Source organism: Polypterus senegalus, chromosome 18 (assembly GCF_016835505.1).
Source record: "Polypterus senegalus isolate Bchr_013 chromosome 18, ASM1683550v1, whole genome shotgun sequence".
Taxonomy (NCBI): Eukaryota; Metazoa; Chordata; class Cladistia; order Polypteriformes; family Polypteridae; genus Polypterus; species Polypterus senegalus.
The window spans coordinates 1,745,855-1,764,080 of record NC_053171.1 but is presented as its reverse complement, the minus strand read 5'-3'; the positions used below and the strand labels follow the sequence as shown (position 1 = coordinate 1,764,080).

At 40.6% G+C, this 18,226-nt stretch overlaps 1 protein-coding gene across 2 annotated transcripts in view; it reads right to left on the bottom strand.

Annotated features, from left to right (window-relative positions):
* Positions 1-11,037, bottom strand: part of LOC120518865 (Fc receptor-like protein 5) — a 35,988-nt gene extending 24,951 nt beyond the window's left edge. For both annotated transcript variants that reach the window (XM_039741867.1, XM_039741868.1), the window contains exons 1-4: positions 10,963-11,037; positions 7,396-7,428; positions 3,684-3,956; positions 1,563-1,826 (exon numbers count right to left, since the gene is read on the bottom strand). In XM_039741867.1, coding sequence (XP_039597801.1) covers positions 1,563-1,826; positions 3,684-3,956; positions 7,396-7,428; positions 10,963-11,005 — 613 coding nt within the window. In that variant the 5' untranslated portion in view covers positions 11,006-11,037. The remainder of the gene's footprint in view (positions 1-1,562; positions 1,827-3,683; positions 3,957-7,395; positions 7,429-10,962) is intronic.
* Positions 11,038-18,226: the final 7,189 nt, after the last annotated feature.

Sequence of the window (18,226 nt, the reverse complement as noted above, 5' to 3'; positions counted from 1 at the left end):
TCCCTCTCCGATTTAGTCCGGAGGATGTGGCATTCATGTTTTCCAAAAAGAATTTCAAATTTCAATTCATCTGACCACAGAACAGTTTTCCACTTTGCCTCAGTCCATTTTAAATGAGCTTTGACACAGAGAAGATGGCGGCATTTCTGGATCATGTTCACATATGGCTTCTGTTTTGCATGATAGAGCTTTAACCTGAATTTGTGGATAACACAACAAACTGTGTTCACAGACAATGATTTCTGGGAGTGTTCCTGAGCTCCATGGCAGAATTAGGCCTGATTTTAGTGCAGTGCCACCTGAGGGCCTGCAGATCACCGGCCTACAATATTGATTTTGGCCTTGTCCTTTGTGCACAGAGATTTCTTCAGATTCTCTGAATCTTTTGATGAAATAGTGTACTGCAGATGATGACATATTCAAGTCTTTGCAACTTGTTGAGGAACATTATTCTGAAATTGTTCCACAATTTGTAGATGCAGTTTTTTGCAGATTAGTGAGAGTCTGCCCACCTGTACTTCTGAGAGACTCTGCCTCTCTAAGATGCTCTTTTTATACCCAATCATGTTACTGACCTGTTGCCAATTAACCTAATTAGTTGCAAAATGTTCCACTAGCTGTTTCTTTTTAGTACCACTTACTTTTGCAACCTTTTGTTGCCCTTTCCCAACTTTTTTGAGATTTGTTGCGTCTAATTCAAAATGAGCTCATATTTTTCAAAATGACCTTATTCTTTTCTTAAAATGGTACATTTTCTCAGTTTACACATTTGATATGTTTTGTCTCTTCTAATGTGAATGAAATATTGGATTATGAGATTTGCAAATCGTTGCATTCTGTTGTTATATACATTTTACACACCGTCCAAACCTTTTTGGAATTGGGGTTGTAAATGGAACCTTTAATTTTGCCAATGTTTTTATCATAATATATCATCCAAATGATTGATTTTTTTTCACCATGGCACTCAATTTTCATGTCAGGTTAAAATGTAATACAAAAGCGTATTGCATTTTAATTCATGTCCACAGATTGTGACTCGTTACTAAAAGCAAGGCAGACCTATTGCCTTTCTCTTAGTGACAGCTTCATGTGTACTGAATTTCAGTTCGATGCCACACTTAAATTGTGCCAGAACTAAAAGTAATCAAATGACCAATCAGCGTCAAAACGTGGCGCAAGGACCCGTCAAATGAATATAGTGAATTTCAGAAGGTTTCACTCCCTCTGACCCATTGGCTTGTCCATGTTCATCTAACCTTGGCTAGACTAGACTAACGCCAAAGTGCTGCATTCAAATGACCCATGTGTTGTCATATGTTAGCTTCTGTCCGTTGTAATATTCAATTTGCCTTTACTTTTTAATATAATTATCTGTATCAACCAATTTCCCTTTCTTACAATGTGTACATTTGATTAGGATGGTGTCTTTTAGTAAAACATTGGCAAAGTAATTCTATTGCAGCTTCTTTTTAAGCTCCTTCTGAAATCTTCCTTTGCCCAGATGTGATGATTTTCTGAGTCTGTTAATCAAACTAGAAAAGCCTGTAGCCATTCTGTACCTTGGACTGTAATGTTTATCCTGTTGCTGCGTCCAATTTCTTGCCCTTGTAAGTCCACAGCACAAGAGTAGTTCCCATTGTGGCCTGTATGAATGTTCTCTATGGTTAACACTGAAGTGTTGCTCTTCTGCACTTCTGTTTTATTTTGGAAAAAGCGGTAAGTAAGGTGTGAATGAGATGTTCCATCCTCCATCCAGCTGCAGCTCAGACGGAGATTGTCTCCCTCCTCCAAAAGTTTTTTCGGGTAGGCAGTTAGCACGGGTTCTGTGAAAAGAGTACGAGAAGAATTGAAGAGTGTGAAAGACGTACTGATGCTCGAAATGCTGAACATTTAATCTTGAAGGTTGCTATTGTTTTATTATTTTTTCCGCACCCAGACCAATTCAGTTTATGTAGTGCTGTCATCTGCCCCATAAGATACAGGATTGTCTCACATTAGGACATAAAATGCAGCATCCTGTATGGAATTGATAAGGGACATGGTGTTTTTTTGTATTTACGTACACATCTTTAAATATATTATGGCAGAATGCTGGAATGAAATGCTCATCAATAAAAATATGGGGTGCCAACGGTTCACCCCATTACGTTAAAAGAAAGATCAAAACAAAAAGAAAACACTCCTCAGACATTATCGCTCTTGTCTACAGGCTTCTAGCTGTGGATTAGGGTCAGTTTGCTCAGGAGCTCTGTCTGGCAGGTCGCTCTTGCAAAAATTAAGCCTCCTTCTCGGAAGCTAAGGGTTCTTATGGTTGGGCAACTGGAAGGGGCAGAGTTAGATGCCGTCAATGGGCAGTTTCTCAATGCCGCAGGGAAAGAAGGAAAAGGCAGTGTTAGCAATAGCTCTCTCCTAACCCTGCTGAGCTATTACCAGTGTCGTGCAAGTTCACACCTCACAAGAACTAGCTCAAAGTTCAGTTCTCACAGATTAAAATGAATAAATTCACCATTTCAATTCTGAACTAGTTCCTGTTTTAAGGAATGAGAATAAATGACCCATGAAATTACTTTTTTCAATTTTGCATGCCTTATATTAGGCTATTACAGTGTTCTTGAATAAAATACAATAATTATGAAGAGTTTTTTATTTAAATACACTTTATTGAGTTATACCCTGCAGCAAACATGTACAACTATATATGCTAATATCCTCCTGGTCAAAAAATAAATTAAATAGATGCAAGTATACATATAAATTACTGCTCTGTTTCCAACCGTGTGACACAAATGGTTATTGTGGAAGTCGCGTGTAGGTGAACTAACTTATTACGCTGCCAGTCAAAATTCGCATTACATATTGCACGTCCAACGGGGAAAAATATAAAGTGGCCTCGCGAAGTACAAATTTCCCTAAAAGTGAAAGCGGAGCTCCACCACGTGCTCGTGTCAGCAGGTTGCAGCTTCAGCACAAGCAGGCAGACACAGACAGTGCATATTTGACTGTACATTATTTTTTTTGGAATACAAATACATTTTTAAAAAATAAATATTCGTAAAAATCCACAATTTGTGCTTATCCGAATACCGGATTCAGATTCAGCTCCACCCCTACGTGACGGGGTAAAGCAAAACGTTTAATCAGGACCTAAACCAGATCCAGCATGTCACATAAACTGAACTGGCTCACATTCAAGTTCTTCACTTGCAAATATGTTACGCTAAGTTCACCTTTCTTAGAACAATGAGCTTGTTCAATGAACGCGCTCTTTTGAATTAGTTCATGCACAACACTGGGTATTACATATTTCAACAGAGCCCATATGGAGATCAGCTGATACGCATGTGTGATAATATACATGAGATCTGAAAAGTGCAGAGACTAACATAAGAAAAAATAAATTCAAACCACTATGGGTTCTGCACACTCATTTTTATCGTTATTTTGTTCTGCTGTCCCAGCGTTATCTCTGCCAACACACTGAGCTAAAAAGCTCTATGTCAGAATGAATTGAATTACAACATAAAAAAGATACAAAATCATGTGTGAGATGAGTTGCCAGTGTTTCTAATACAACTCTCTTTCCACACCTGCTAAAAACATTACAGTATGTGGCCAGATGTAAATGATTTGTAGATATCTCTGTCCACCATTTCCTATTAAAACTTGTAATCAATTTGTACCTTTCACTTTAATCTTCACTTGTTTACTGTTGTGCTCTCGACCTTCTGAATGCTTCACAGCACACCTGTAATTCCCAGCATGGCTTTTATTAAAGTTGTTTATGATCAGCTCTGGAGATTCAATGTTCTTCCTTACTGGTGCGCCGTTCTTTATAAAGGTGAAAGTAAAGTGCGACTCAGAGCTTACATTTACAGTTAATTTGCAGGTAAGTTTCAGACTTTCTCCTACACTTATAGTATCTCCAGGAGATGCCATCAGCGTCACAGTCATAGCTGATGAGAGAGAGCAAAGAAGAAGGTTAGTGCGTCTGTCAAGATGATAAATGTGAGATAATGGCTGCCTCTTGAGGAGGTCAAGATCTTTACTAAGGTTTCAGAACCAAAGAGAAGCACGATGAAGACTGGCTGTGATTTGACCCTTTTGTGAAGGACAGGACTGCAGCCGTGAGGTGTTTTCACGTGACTCAAGAATAATTTAACTGCCAGAAAGTTGCAAGCAATCTTCATACAGTTTCAAAAATTGGCAAAACCTAAATAGATGATTATCATTGTAGCATAATTCAATATTTTCTATGATATAAAATAAAAAGTAGTAAAGAATTTTGCAGTGTCAATAATTGTGCAGCTTGTATGATACTTTTACGACCAACTTTGGGTGCATTATTCATGGTATGATCTTAGGGAGATCTCATCTCCTTAACTGAAGTATTTTTCTCTAAAGTCATTAACACAGAGTTTCCCTTACATTTTCCATCCTGCACTGTTAATGATCACTCACTGTGCTTAATGAAGACCCGAGATGTCTAACTGTTTGTGTGCTATAAGCTTAGTCTGATTCTGTTTGACTATAATTGTGAGTTAGATGATGATCAGACCACATTTTATTAGTCATTAATCCAGAAATTTAGGTAAATCCATTGGTTTAAATGACCTTTACTTGCAACTGTAAGGAAACAGTGCTGTTGGGAGATGGGAGGAAATTAACAGTGAAATTTGTTGGTTTCCAAATCATGTTATGAGGATGTCTTTCATGTGTTGGGACTAAGTATCTTGCCAGAGTTAAAGGGGCAGTGGATGAACATAAATACCACACAATATTGCAGGAGAACTTGTTCCAGTCTGCTGTGAACCTACCGCTCAAGAGAAGATTCTTTCAACATGACAGTGACCGTAAGCATAAGGCCAAAGTGACACTGAAATGGCTCAAAAACCGTAAGGTGAATGTCTTGGAATGGCCAAATCAAAGCCCCGATCTTAATCTTATTGAGAGTCTGTGGCACTATTTGAAAACTGCTGTCCAGAACCGCCAGCTCACCAACCTATAGGATCTCTATAAATTCTAGCAAGAAGAACAGAGAAGGATCACTGCTGAACAATGTACAAAATTAACATACTTGCATACCCAAAAGAATTAATGCCATTATCGACAAATTATGAATGTGTAGGCCTTGAATACGTAATGCAAACACTCACTTTGGAGTTTTTCTTCTTCAGTTAAATATTGTGAGGATCAGGGCATGTACAGCTGCCCTAACTCAACACAAATAGACAACGACAGCAGCTCAGTCCAACAAAAAGCCTTTATTTTATGAAAAAGGCACTTAGATCTTAGAGTAGTCCTGAAGGACTGACACCAATTCTCCCAAATGGCGTAAGCTGTGCCATCTTTTCTGTAGAGCCTTGCAGTCTCTTCTTCACAGGTGAGACCCACCAGCCTTCTCCTTTGACTCTCAAATCTGGCTCCCTTTGGGAGGTGGCTGGCTCCATTTTAGGCCACGCCCAGGAGCCCACCAGGTGGTTCATTAAGGAGGTCTTGATTTGCTCCCAGGTGCGGCTGAGGCACCAAGTAGGGCTCTGCAGCAACTGCGGTTCCCACAGATCCTTCCTGCAGCATCCAGGGATCCCAACAGGGCTGTGCTGGCAAATAATAACTCCCACAGAGCCCTGCAGGAATCCGAGGCAGCATTGCAGCCCACGGGGGGCTGCCAAATAACAGTTTGGGGAAGGAAGCATGCCCTGGGAATCCGCTCCAACTATCCATATGCCTCGGAGGTATTCTGGCTGGGTATTTACACCAGTCGCCATCCATCACAACATCTACAAAAAAGGGTTTATTTTGATTTTTGGAAATGTTTTCTTACAACATAAGAGTTCACATTAAAAATATTGAATGGATAAATATGTGTACATTATGGTGACTTTTAAGGGGACTGAATATTTTTACATGCCACGAGTCTAAAAAGACCCCTAATAAACATATAAATGTATCTTGTGTGAGCGAAGAGCACATTGTTTGCATTAAAACTAAATGTAACCAGCTGCAAGGAAAAAACCTTTCTGTAACATCAGCTTATACATCATAAATGAGTTAGCGGTAAAAGTCAATGGTACTTCACTGCAGGTGCTGTTTGTGTTCTCTGTTGCTTATTTATGACAGTCATGTTGGAGTCGGTGCAAGACGGACAGAACTGGCAGGCATGTTCATGAAAATATGAATGCAAAATATGTGTTTGAAGTAAGTGATGTGTCACACCTCATCAAAAGGATTGCCATTATGAGAGTTAGTAATGCAGAGCCACAGGAGAAATAGATTTCAGTGATCAAAACACTCAAATCAATAAATCTGACTAACAACCCCAGTAGAAGCACAGCGAGGCTGCACAACTACCATCTGACTGCACATTTAAACGGATAACTAAAGGAAGTTAACATTACTAACGGGAAATGCAAATATGAAATGAGAGAATGTAGATGCAGTGTTTTATCACATAGTATATACCTGATCTACAATGCTTATCTAAACTCCATTTGCTTCTGAGATGCCATATCATGATGCAATAGTCAAAAATGACAGAATCATCTCATAGCAGACAGCAGCATGTCTCAAGCATGTGGAGTCAAGTGGAGGTCTACGTGTGTGTGTGTGTGTGTCTGTTGGTCTCCACTGTTCTATCAATCATTACAATGTACAAATTAACCATTACGCTTCAGTTATCTTCTGCTACCGAAAACCAGAAATAACAGCAATTGAAATGTTTTATTTTCTCTCATTATCAAGCCTTCTGTTTATTTTCATTTGCTTTCTCCCTGAAACCCTGGTGGTTTAAAGTGCACGGACTGGAGGAATTGAGAGAAGGTGTTTTAAGAAGATACCCCATGTGTGTAGCCTTTGCAATGGTGGAGTTCTCTGCTATTCACTACAAAGATTTTAACGTGTTGTCCCCTGGCATGTATTCTCATTGATAATCACATTTGGACCTTTAAGACTAGAAACACTTGGGCTAACTAATGTCCTATCACTAAACTCTTCTAGTGTGGCTAATAGTGACACTAAGGAGAGGGATAAAGACAAGAAGAAGACAATTTATCAATGATAAATGATAATAGTGATAGGCTCAAGAGCTCAAAGAGGGCAAGCAATGCTCAAAGAAAGAGCTTCTTTATAGTCCAGGATAGTTGATCATAACCAAAAATCAATGGGCTTCAGTAGATTACTACATTGAGTTCTAATTAGTTTAATTTTGTAAAGACTTTATCATTTTCCATTTTATTTTACTTTCTTATTAAGAATCTACAGTGTCCTGCCATTCAATTGCCTGCAAACTTGCTGTATGAAGATTGCTGACTTTCTGGATTTAAAATAATGATAAGAAAACTAAATATGAAAGTCAAGCATAAAATGCCACTGCAGACTTGAAGCGTCACTTCTTACCTGCAGACTCTGGGGAAGTCGCTGCTGTCAGCCCTGAAATATAAAATAGTAAGAATTTTAGAACATTAAAACAATTTTGACAAGAACAGGCCATTCAGCTCAACAAAGCCCTACCAAAATAACATCAAGTCAAGTTTTAAGGTCCCCAAAGTCCCACTATCATTAGAACATTACTAGAATCTGGACAAGAACAGGCCTTTCAGCTCAACAAAGCTCGCCAATCCTCCCCACTTAAATCTTCCAAAATAACATCAAGTTGAATTTTGAAAGTCCCTAAAGTCCTACTGTCTACCACACTACTTGGTCACTTATTCCATGTGAATTTGATTATCTGTGTAAAGAAAAACTTCCTAATGTTTGTGCAAAAATTTACCTTTAACAAGTTTCCAATTGTGTCCCTGTGTTCTTGATGAACTCATTTTAAAGTCACCGTCTCGATCCACTGGACTAATTCCCTTCATGATTTTAAACACTTCAGTCAGGTCTCCTTTTAATCTTCTTTTGCTTAAACTGTAAAGGCTCAGCTCTTTTATTCTTTCCTCATAACTCATCCCCTGTAGCCCTGGAATCAGCCTTGTCGCTCCTCTCTGGAATTTTTCTAGTACAGCTATGTCCTTTTTGTAGCCTGTAGACCAAAACTGCACACAGGACTCCAGATGAGGCCTCACCAGTGTGTTATAAAGCATCAGCAGACCCTCCTTGGACTTGTACTGCACACGTCAAGGCGATATATAACCTGACATTACACTATGGTCCACTATTTTCCATGGTGATGTTTTTTTCTCTTCTTTACTGTATCACCAGCACTTGCTTGCACTTTGTGTTTCAGAGACATTCGTGAAGGGTGAAGACAAAAGGTTAAGATGAGCTCTTCTGCACAGCACTGTACACGCTATCACAGCAGGAAGGCACCTGTCTGATGTACTGACAAGAGACAACTTCCTGCTATGTACGTAACAGTACAAGCAGGCTTGCTATTGAGAATGAATGGGGGTGGCGTGTGGCGATTCACCACCCGCCCACCACACAGTCACCTCCACTTGCATACTGTACTGTATACTGCCTGCAGCATCTGCCCACCGAGAGCAAACAGGGTGCAGCCAAACGCGGGTAGTGAATCGCCCACCACTGCCCCCATTCATCAGACAGCCACCCGAGGCACACTACAATGCTGCCCCCCGCCGCCCCATTTACCCTCAATGGCCCCCGTTCAGCCACAACCGGGTCACCGCTTGCAGCATCACCAGCCGCCCACCGAGATCAAACGGGGCAGCCATTCGAGGGACACTCATCACTCAGCTATACAGCATAAAGAGCAGGTGAGGACTCACAATTTATTGTATTAAGTAGATATAAAAGTAATGTATTCATTTGAATGCAATATAACCTCATGCACCTGTGAACAAATTGTGGGTCCCCTATAAAAAAAGGTGCTGCATGCCTGTGAGGAGATGAAAAGCAATTGTCCCCTGTGTACCTGCATACCTCTGAGATGTCATCAAGTAAAGCAAAGCTTGTGTGAAAGAAGAGATCAAGTATTGCTAATTCTACAAAGATCTTCTAAAATGGCCTGGATTCATTTGTTGGGTGCCCAAAAAGAGATCCGAAATAATTGGATTCAAGTGATGTTTCAAACTAGCTGTTTTCTTGAATTCATATCACACATCCCTCCAATGGTGCAATCAGTCATTAATCTAAATTAAATGGAGATAAATCATCACTCTGCTGTTTGGTTTCATTGTGTGTCCCGCACTGAACATGGACCAGATAAGACAAAGGACAGGGTTTTCTGAGGAGATCAGAAAGAAAGTGATAGACCAGCATGTTAAAGACAAAGGCTAGAAGGCCATCTCCAAGCAGCTTGATATTCCTATGATGACAGTAGCAAATATTATGAAGAAGTCTAAGGACCATGGGACTGTAGCCAACCTCCCTGCACGTGGCCACAAGAGGAAAATTGATCCCGGAATAGACAAAAATATACTGAGAATGGTAGGGAAAAAGCCAAGGACAACTTCCAAAGAGATACAAGCTGAACTCCAATGTCAGGGTCCATCAGTGTCTGATTGCACTATCTGTCTTTGAGTGACAGTGGGCTCAATGGAAGAAGACCTCTGAGGATTCCACATAAAAAAGCCAGACTGGAATTTGCTAAAATGCATATTGACAAGCCACAGTGCATTTGGGAGAAGGTCCTTTGGACAAGTGACACAAAACTGAAGCTTTTCAGCAAGTCATATCAGCTCTGTGTCCACAGACTAAAAAATGAAGCTTTCAAATTAAAGAACACTATGCCATACCTACTGTAAAACATGGCAGATGCTCGATTATGTTTGGGTTGCTTTGCTGTGTTTGGCATGTGGTTCTTTGTGACAATGCAGGAAACAATAACATCTTAAGACTATTAAGACTTTCAGTAGTGAAGCATATTGGCCAGAGTCAGAAGGCTCTGTCTCACCTGCAGGTCATGGACCCTCCAACAGGATAATGAGCCAAAACACACAGTGAAAAGCACCCAAGAATGAAGAAGAGCAAAACATTAGACTATTTCGAAGTGGCTGTCTATGAGCCCTATTTTGAATCCGATGGAACATGTATGGAAAGAACAAAAACATGCTGTCTGGAGAAGTACCCGTTCAAACCTGACCCAGCTGGAGCAGTTTGCTCAGGATGAGTGTGCCAAACGACCTGTGGACAGGCGCAGATGTCTCATGGTGGGCTCCTGGAATCACTTGTGTGCAGGGACTGCAAACTCCGAAGGTTATGCAACAAAGTCTTAGGTTTAGGGTCTCATCAATTTTGTCCATGCCATTGCATTTGTGTTATTATTTGGAACATTCTGCTGAATCAAAACTCGAAAACAAAGTCTGATTTTTGTTAAAAATGATGGATGCCATTGAATGTTCACAGTTTCAAGTTATTCCAGAGGCAATTGTAGGAAGGGTACCAATAGATTTGCCCACGTTTCTCAGCATTTTTACTTATGTCAAAGTGCCTTTTAAATTTTTGTTTTAGGCAGCTAATGAACTCTTGTCTGCTCAGTTCTCACAAATTCCCCATAAAGCTCTTTCATCAATGTACTAACACATTAATCATACTTAAGGTGTATTTATCTGCTCCAGTTTTGTAACAAACTGAAATTGCTGATAATTTAATTTAGTTCTTTTGTGGTTGGTTTCTTTCTTGCCTTAAATAACTTTTTATTTTCTGTTAAGCACTTTGCTTTGGTTTCCAATGTGAAAGGAAATATAAGATAAAAGATTTCTCCACTGGTTTTCTGTCAAAATGGCTACATAGGACCTACAAAAACTGAGGACTGCACTCCTCCTCCATTTAAAAGAACAGCTTTCTGTCAACTCACAATCCAAAAGTCACAGAGCATCATCAGCCACGGTACAGCCATCGGTACGGTGATCCATTACAATTTAATATACATTTGCTTTATTATCCTGTGTCTTACACATTAGAACTCAATGTCACATTTAACATCAGTCCCATTACTTAATTTAATCCCCTACATATAACTCATTTTCTAATAATATAGTTAAGATTAAAAACGTTACTTACAAAAAATCAGCCAAGGTATATGTCTCATCATGTCATATGTCATCAAGAGTGGAAGAGGATATGCTCAGAGATAAATAACAGCAGCATTTCCACTTCAGCTGTGTTTATTCAGGAAACGATCAAATGATCAGACCGCACTTTATGATAAACCCTCCACATCAAACATGTCACAATTTTCAAAAATGAATTAAACCGTGTGTGCCATTTCTTCAAGATGTACAGTACCCTCCATAATGTTTGGGACAAAGACCCATTTTTCTTTGATTTCCCCCACTGCTCCACAGTTTAAAATGACAAATCAAACAATTCAGATGTAATTAAAATGCACATTGCTGATTTCCATGTAAGGGGATTTGCACACATTTCAGTCACACAGCACTTTTTCTACCTGGTCCCCCCATTTCAGGGCACCATAATGTTTGCAAACAGCAATGGCAGGTCTTTTAAAGTTGTTGTTGCATGCAATGACTGCTTGAAGTTTATGATTCATAGACATCACCAGGTGCTGAGGATCTTCATTGGTGATGCTCTGCCAAGCCTATAAAGCAGCCATCTTTAGCTTCCTGTTTGTTTTGGGGGCTTGTCCCCTTAAGGTTTCTCTTCAACATATGGAAGGCCTGCTCATTTGGACTGCGGTGGGCTGGCGCCCTGCCCTGAGTATGTTCTTGCCTTGCACCCTATGTTGGCTGGGATTTGCTCCAGAAGACCCCCGTGACCCTGTAGTTAGGATATAGCGGGTTGGATAATGGATGGATGGATGAATGCAAAATTGGATTTAAATCAGGTGACTAATGGCCATTCAAGAATTTTCCATTTTTTAGCTTTAATGAACTCCTGTGTTGCCTTTGCAGTATATTTGTGTCATTAACTTGTTATAGGATGAAGTGCCATCCAATGAGTTTGGAGGCATCTACTGGAACTTGAGCTGATCAGATGCTTCTCTGCACCTCAGAATTCCCCGTCAGCACTTCCGTCATTAATGAAGAGAAGTGTGGCAGCCATATATGCCCAAGCCATAACATCCCCAGCACCATGTTTAACAGATAAGGTGGTCTGCTTAGGATCTTGGGCAGTTCTTTCTCATCTCCACACTTTGCTCTCACCATCATTCTGATTGAGGTTGATCTTTGTCTCATTTGTCCAGAAGACCTTTTTCCCAGAATTCTGCAGGCTCTTTGAAGTCCTTCTTCACAAACTGTAATCTGAACATCCTATTTTTGTGGTTTGCATCTTTCAGTGTTGCCTCTGTATTTCTGTTCAAGAAGTCTTCTGTGGATAGTCGACTCTGACGTGTCCACATATGCCTCCTGAAGACTGTTTCTGATCTGTTGCACAGCCGTTTGGGGATTTTTCTTTACCATAGTGAGGCTTCTTCCATGATCAGCACTGGAGGTCTTCCTCGGCCTACCAGTCCCTTTGTGATTATTGAGCTCACCAATGTGTTTTTTCCTTCTTCATGATATTCCAGACAGTTGATTTAGGTCATCCTAAAGTTTTACTGATGTTTCTATTGGTTTTATTCTTGTTTTTCAGCCTCATAATGGCTTCTTTGACTTTCATTGGCAGAGCTCTTCTCCTCATGTAGAACAATGCCAACTATAGACTCTAAAGCATAGAAGCAAGCTGAGGTATCTGATGAAGCAGTGAAACACACCTGAGGAATCACAGATACCTGTGACACCAATTATGGTGTCCTGAAATGGGAGGATCATATAGAAAACGTATTGTCATTTCCACATGGCGAGTCTGAAATCTATGCAAAAACTCTTCAATGAAAGTCTGCAATGTGCACTTTAATTACAAGTCTGAATTGTTTGATTTGGAATTTTAAACTCTGCAGCTGAGCCCAAAATAAAGGAAAATGTGTCCAAGTCCCAAAGATAATGGAGGGCACTGTAAGTGTGCTTTTATCTTCTGTTTTAAGTTATTTTCACTCAATGTCTTCATATAATTACTTTCCCTAACATACTATTGTAAATTAGCTTAATGTTGACACCAAACACTTGACACTGGTTTGGGGCTGATGGGTACATGGACATTTCACGCTTTGAAGGGAGTCTCTTGCCAAGTGTGGGCATCAGTTACACATCCTGGTTCTTGTGAAGTCAAATTTCATTGGCAGTCCCTTCTGCGCTATTTGAAAAGGAGTTAAGGGAGATGCACTCAAGAGTTCTGGTGTTTTTGTTCGTTTTTATGTTTATTTTTATTATTTTTTTGTGTCACTTAACACATATTATGGAGATGGTTGAACTTTTGGATGTGAGTCTCTCCCTCACTATGTAAAGAAATCAGACAAACAATATTTTATAACAATTTTTTAAAATTTATATATATATATATATATAAAATCCAATGTCTGTCTGTCTATCTGTATGTATGTCTGCTTTTAACGAGAGAACTACTTAACAAATTTAGATCCGGGGCCCTCCTCGCTCACACGCCAGCCTCCGTTTGAGTCTTAAAATGTCTCTAGTTAAGGTATCATATCTTCTTCAGAACAGGCTGCATGCCTGTCTCAATATGGCTGCTAAGCTGTGCACTTCATTGAAATAGTGTGAGAGAGAAGGAGGGGTAAAGCAAGCAAACTTATAGACATAGTTGAGTTGCGGCACCAATTTATTCAAGTGAATCTGAGAGAGAGGCTGCAGGCCGAGGGGAGGGGGAGGCGGGACCTCAGGAGTGGTTAGGCAAGCGTAGCCCACCTCATTCACACGTCAGCTTCCATTTGAGTCGCTGTACCTCTCGCCACGTTTTGGAGCGTACCTTGCCTCTGTTTAGCTAGCGATACCTGTTTGTTCAACAGACATTAGCATCTACAGATTGTTAAGGAATAGCGTTTGACGTTCTTGAGAGGGGGATCAGAGCTACGTGTGTTTTAGAGGGTAGCTGCTCATTGGCAGAGATATCGCGGCCACATGTTATTCTCCCCATGCGGGTGTCTCTCTCTGAGAGCTGAACACGATCAGATACAGTAGCAACGTTTGATGTTGGAATGTACCTACCTTCCGTTTTTTTTTTTAAATTTGATTTGGTTTCTCCTGTTGCACTATTACATGGGCAGAGCTGTGGGGGATAGCTAGTTTTTAATAAAAAACTGTCTATTTTTATAAAACCTTGTCTACGTCTTGCTCACTCACTCTGGTTTATCCTCAGTAAAGCTACTTGATGCCACAAGTTGAACCATTGCCAAGCATGTGGAGAAGACTGGGTGTCACATGGTCATAGCTTTATACAAGCCCATTTTCTTCTTCCCAACAGTGATCCCTTTACCTTCTGACGATAACTTCAGTGATTCATCTAGCTAAGGAGAGTCTAAGCCTTTAGGGTTGTTCCTGGAAAAATCACAGAATCTCTGAATTTCTTTCATTATTTTATTATTGTCCCTGCATCGCTAATCTTTTAGTAGTGCTTAAAGACAATTATGGAATTACTAGCTGTGTAAGCCCATGTTGTGAAAAGCCCAGGCTCCTACAAACCATGGATTCTGGCACTTCAATCAATCAATCACATCGGTGGTGCATTACCGGCTAAGCGAGGTTCTCTTTCCTCGGTGGTTTCGCTTCAGCGATAGAGTCACTTTCTTCGAGCTTCATGCTGTAGACTCACACTTGCAGGCCGGACAGACAGACAGGCACACACACACTTCCACGGATAGACCTTTAGTATATAAGATATGCTTCCACCTAAACAGTTTGAGAGCTATTAATTATGTCATTCTGGCCTTCAAAGACCTCAATTTTTAAAAGGCAACACCGTCGCACTACTTCTAACATGGGACTATTTGCTTCCCTCATCATCCTTGAGATCATTCAAGCCTTCTCTCACTTTAATCAGTGGGTCAAGCGTCTCATCCAGCATTCTGGAGAAATGTTATTTCCACCCAAGTCTGACCTCCTTGTCCACTTTTTGCTCTTCACTCAGTTTATGAACTTCCCTTCTGGAGTGGGCTTTCCAATTTTAAGGGCCATACTGAACATGAGCACATTTAGACACTGGAGGTCCTATATGAGAAAAAAGTTTCAGAAAATCTTAACTTTCACTGGATGTGCCAGTCCTGCTTACCCAGCTTCATCCACCTCCATTCAAGGTGCACTTTAATATCTAAAACGTTTGCTGTAGAATTTAGTGGTATTTTCAAATGTTGTTAACACCACGGCTCCAAAAAGATCTGATACTCTCAAAGGGAAACTTTGAAGTGACAAAGTGACAGCCCAGATAATTTTCTGCTGCCAAACTGGTTTCTTATCAGTTTTTAGGATGATTTCAGATTGTAAGAACGATTACAGTGCAAATTTTGTGCTGTCTCTGCACATCATTGCACCTCCGCCACCAAATTATTCTGCTTTGCCCATCATTAGAGCAGTGAATCTCTCCATCAGACTGTAAAGTCTAAGTTTGTGGTCTTGAAATATCTGATAATTATAGCAGCCTCATCAAACTGCACAAGTTAAGATAAAACAAAACAAAACACATTCATCACTATGGAAAATGTGTGTCTCTGTTTTGATCACTGCTTGAATCATGCAATATGCCACAATTCAAGGTCTATAAAGTAACAGAATAGTAATCCAACAACAACCTGCCACTGAACATTTTTAGAGCTGAAGAACTGATCATCAGGGGGAAGACCTCGCTCAATTATATAGTAATGGGGACAGAGTGGCGAGACAGTGCCCAGTTATAAGGTTTTGGGTGCCCATATTTCCAAGGACTTCATGTTCTATCCAGCAGGGGGCACTAACTCCCTGGTTGGAATAAGTTCTTTTGTAATTGCGGCATGTTACATAACCCAAAATTATATAGATATAATATAAAAAGGCGATACCCCTCCCTTAGCGATATGGTGGTAAAAAATCACATAGGAGAAATAACTTTGCTTTCTTTAATGACAGTTTACGCCGCATAACATATGAGGAAGCCATGACAAAAGACCATTACCGAAGTCAGAGCTCGATGTATAGAGTCTGCCATTTTCATCGCTGCACTGGAAGGATTTTCAGGATCGGGTGACGTTATTTCCCATCTGTCCATCGGCTTCAAAGGTGTGCCGGGCAGTGTTCCAAGGTGTTATACCCTTTCTCCATGTACAGGCCCGTACTTAGGTAAATCATGCCATTCCAAAAAGGAAAAGAAGATCCAATGTCATGCTGACTCTGACACACAAAAATAGTACAATGCCCATTTCACAGTTATCCTTAACTTGTCTTGTCTTAAGATGCTTGCCTAGCAATTGTAAATAATGAGCCCCAGTGTACTAAATCTGGCTTTGTGTTAGATGTACATGTGAGAAGAAAAGAAAAGCAGATTTAAAATATTTGCACAGAGCACAGTGACATATTAAACTTATATTCTGATTACACATGTGGACAATCAAAACCACCTCCTCTCCAGTGAACAAGGCCCAGAAGAGACACTACTTTCTAAGGACAATAAGGAAGGCCAATTTGTCAAAGCAACTTCTGGTGTCCTTTAATTGTCTCATCTTTACTTACTGAATCTCATTGTGGTACGCCACCTGTTCTGTGTTTGACAAGAAGGCTTTAAGTCATTAAAACAGCCCATAAAAATCCTTAATACACACCTGCCTGCACTGGAGGTCAATTTATACTGTCTCTGCTGGGTGACAGTATCATTGTGAGCAATGATCTACAGTCGAGAACATTTAATCTGTCCTTAGGTACATTAGTGAGAATTAGTACCATACTTGACCCATGGTGTTTTTCAGGTAAAGAGAAAAAAATCAGATGATTACTCATGAATAAAATATGTTGTTATTATTATTATTATACGCCTCTTCTCAGTGCTCTATTGTATGCTGGTGCATTTTCCAGAAGTCAACCAGACCTCTCAGGCTTTGAATTCAGTTTATTGTTCAGCTGATGACTCATCCAAGTATGTGGGCCGTGGTGAGGAGTGTGATCTTCTGGATCTCTTTTGTGCTGACTCTACACAGGTGTTTGTCCAGCTGCTCTTGGAATCTAGTCTTGGTGGTTCCCAGTGCACCTACAACTACAGTTGCAACTCTTGCCTTCATGGTTCATATGCAGCCGACTTTGATCTCTAGGTCTTTATATTTGATGATCTTCTCTGCCTCCATGTTTAGGAGGTTGCTGTCATGTGGGATCAAGACACACGACTTGCTCTTCTTGTCATGGAACAGGACGTATGGCCTGTTGGCAGTGATGGTATGGTGTGTCGGATTTTCACCTTCATGTACATCCGGTGCTGCCGCGAGTGGCAGCCATTCCAGCAGCTCCGTGTATGACTTTTTCTTTTTACTTTTTCTCTATCATTCTCTATATCACTGATCACTTCTGCCACTTTCTTTTATATGGAATCGTTCCATGGACACTTTTTACTGCTTTTACCACTTGACATGGATTTTTACACGCCGAGACTCACCTATTCAAATAGTCAACTTAAAGCACTGAGAGGAAATGCCCATGCAGGTGTGGTTCCCTATTTACCTGACGAGATAAGAAGATGATATCGGGGCAGCCGAGCCGGCTCTAAGATAAAAGCCAAGCGGCTTGCGAGAAAGTGGCGCTGTAAACCTTCGGTGCCTTCTGTGATCCTGGGAAATGTGAACTCACTACCAAATAAGATCGACAAACTGGCTGTGCTGGTGAAAAATGTCAGAACCTACATAGAATGCAGCTTGCTGTGTTTTAGTGAAACTTGGCTAACAACTACCATCCCAGATGCTAACGTGGAGCTACCCAGGTTTAGCACAGTTAGAGCGGACAGAGACGCAAATACCAGCGGGAAGAAGAAAGGAGGAGGACTCGCTGTCTATGTCAATACAAAGTGGTGCAACTCTAGGCATGTAAACATTAAAATCTCCACTTGCTGCAGGGACATCGAACTGTTGGCCATAAGTCTGCATTCCTATTACTTGCCCAGAGAGTTTGGACACGTGATTGTTGTTATTGTTTACATCACCCCTCGAGCGAACGCGGAGATGGCGAGTGACATCATCCATTCCGTAGTTGCTAAGTTACAAATGCAGCACCCCGAGGCGCTTGTGCTAATCGCTGGAGATTTTAACCAAGTGATGTTGGACAAAACATCACCTGCCTTCTCCCAGTATGTGGACTGTAACACCTGGGGAAATAGGATTATTGACCTACTGTATGCAAACGTTAAAGACGCATACAGCGCCACCCCGCTGCCTGCGCTTGGGAAAGCAGATCATAACCTGGTTCTGCTTCAGCCTTACTACAAACCAAGAGTGAGGGCGCTACCTACAACCACACGATCATTC